The 2,205-nt window shown below is 30.0% G+C and overlaps 1 protein-coding gene across 1 annotated transcript; it reads right to left on the bottom strand.

Moving 5' to 3' along the window:
- Positions 1–1,182: 1,182 nt before the first annotated feature.
- Positions 1,183–1,957, bottom strand: LOC119664453 (glutathione S-transferase 1-like). The gene has a single exon (XM_038073939.1). The coding sequence runs from the start codon at positions 1,894–1,896 to the stop codon at positions 1,228–1,230; it is 669 nt and encodes a 222-aa protein (XP_037929867.1). The 5' UTR covers positions 1,897–1,957; the 3' UTR covers positions 1,183–1,227.
- Between the last annotated feature and the right edge of the window lie 248 nt (positions 1,958–2,205).

Here is a 2,205-nt window from a genome sequence, read left to right on the forward strand (position 1 = left end):
AAAAGGGCGGTAGGGTATTTAATGTAGAAAGTATAACAAAATTCAGCAACTTTGAGAACTTTTTTAGTTCTATAGTAATAAAAAGTTAATATTTAAATTAATAATTAATTATATTCATATTTACAAATGCAAGTATATAAACATCGCAACAATAGTAAACGCAATAACAACAGCAGTACTAAAAAAAGGGGAAAAAACTATATGAAGACAATGAATATGAGATTTAAGGAGATAAACAGAAAACATAAGATAGATAAATGAGATAGTTTAGGTAAAAAATTGCCCATAAAACTCTTTGAATTTTAAGAAATTAAAAAACATATTTTTTTTAAATTATTAATAAATTGTGTCTATTTCACAGTATATTACCCCATTTTAAAATCTTTTAAATATTTGTGTTATCTTTTAAAATGAGATGAAGGCAGTTCATTGAACATTTAAAATTTTAATTATTTTGTGCTGCATTTTTTGTTAAATGAAGAAAATACACAAAAGCCGGAAAGTTGTTTGCTTTCAGTTCGAAACTATGGTGACTACATAACATCAAAAGAAATTACTCTATAGTTTAAGCTTACTTTCTAAGAAAAACCAATTCCCAAAAAAAAAACAAACCATACTCAATCGTTTAAAATATGTTTAAAACCTGTCTTTTTATGCTCACATTTCAAGTTTTATTTTTTATTAGACATAATAAATGTCAGAGGCTTCACAAAGGGGGGCTTGAAGTTACACAAACGAGCCCTGCAGTCATATTTGTATATTAAAGTAACTATAGAAATTTGGCCCCACCAATTAATTTCGGCACCATGAAATCACTATGAGTACTTACTTAACCACTGTATTAAGTATAAAATATTTAAATGACATCACTAACATAAAATTTAGTAAAATTGAAGAACTTGTTCATAAACTCTGGTAATAACCTTAAAAAGCATTATATATTTGAAACTGTTTTATTACCCATATTAATTCATACTATTTGGTTTCCATCATTTAAGTCTCTTTTCACATGATAAGCTAGATTTGCTTACTGCATAATGACCTCTCCGAAAGTAGTAAGACCCCACGGCGGTTAACATCAACAATATATTATTAACCATCTGAATAGTATAGTATAGTTTTTATACTCTTTAAAATAAAAATGAGTCATATTTATAGTTTAAAAGGTTTGTTTTTATTATTCATTAAAAAATAAGTATTTTAAAATGCTTTGAACAGTTATGGGTTTTAAGGCACAATTGTAAAATTCTTGGATTTAAACATGCCAATCAGCATTTCCGCACCCTTAGCATTTGCTTCTTGGTAGTAGGGTAACTTCTCCATACGTTTGATCCAAGCACTCACTTTAGGATATTCACTCTCCTTGATTTCAAGTATACCAACTGCTGAAGAAATTGTTGAAATAAGACTGAAATCAGCAATTGTTAACTGGTCACCAGCGACATATGGATGATTTTGTAGGAATGTTTCCAAAAGTTTATAAACATTGATGACATTATCGATTTTGCTTTGAGGAATTTTGGTTTCGTTGAGGAAAAGCAAAGGATATGTGATATTACGCAAGGCGCCTACGAAAACGACGCTGGATTCAAAATGTAAACGTTGGTCAACCACAGCGCGTTGTAGGAAGTCTTTTGGATATAATTTATCATCTTTGCCATATTTACGTACTAAATACGCTATAATTGCGTGAGAATCCCAAATAAAGTGTCCATCATCTTCTAAGGTGGGCACTGTGTGTTGTGGATTTTTGGCTAAATATTCTTTGGAAAGATGTTCACCTTGCAATAAATTAACTTGTTTATATTCGAAAGGTAAATCTAATGCTTTGAGTGTCAGTAGACAAGCACGTACTGGTGGACTGGCATCGATACCGTATAACACAAGTTTACCCATTTTAAGCGGTCTACTGTCCGTTATGTTTAACCGAGAATGTACAACTTCAAACTGAGTAAAATTTTCTCTCAACTTTTCATTTAAACGAACAAGTAGAGAGCTTTTTATACTTTCTCAACCAGATGCGTGTATAGGAGCGAATGTATGTCAATATGTTGTAGATAGCAAACACTGATGATCTAAAAGCTTTAGTATTTTTGGTAAGAAGTAAAAAACAAAACACTACAAAACATCTTGATTATTAAATAGGTTCCAAAAAAATTTGTTCATATCAATAAACATGTATGATATGGTATAGAAATAATGAGC

The sequence above is a fragment of the Teleopsis dalmanni genome, unplaced genomic scaffold, assembly GCF_002237135.1.
Source record: "Teleopsis dalmanni isolate 2A unplaced genomic scaffold, ASM223713v2 unscaffolded_contig_1951, whole genome shotgun sequence".
Lineage (NCBI taxonomy): Eukaryota > Metazoa > Arthropoda > Insecta > Diptera > Diopsidae > Teleopsis > Teleopsis dalmanni.

What these genes read in the sequence shown, in the direction of transcription:
- LOC119664453 (XM_038073939.1), bottom strand. Translation starts at nt 1,896, where the DNA reads ATGGGTAAACTTGTGTTATACGGTATCGATGCCAGTCCACCAGTACGT.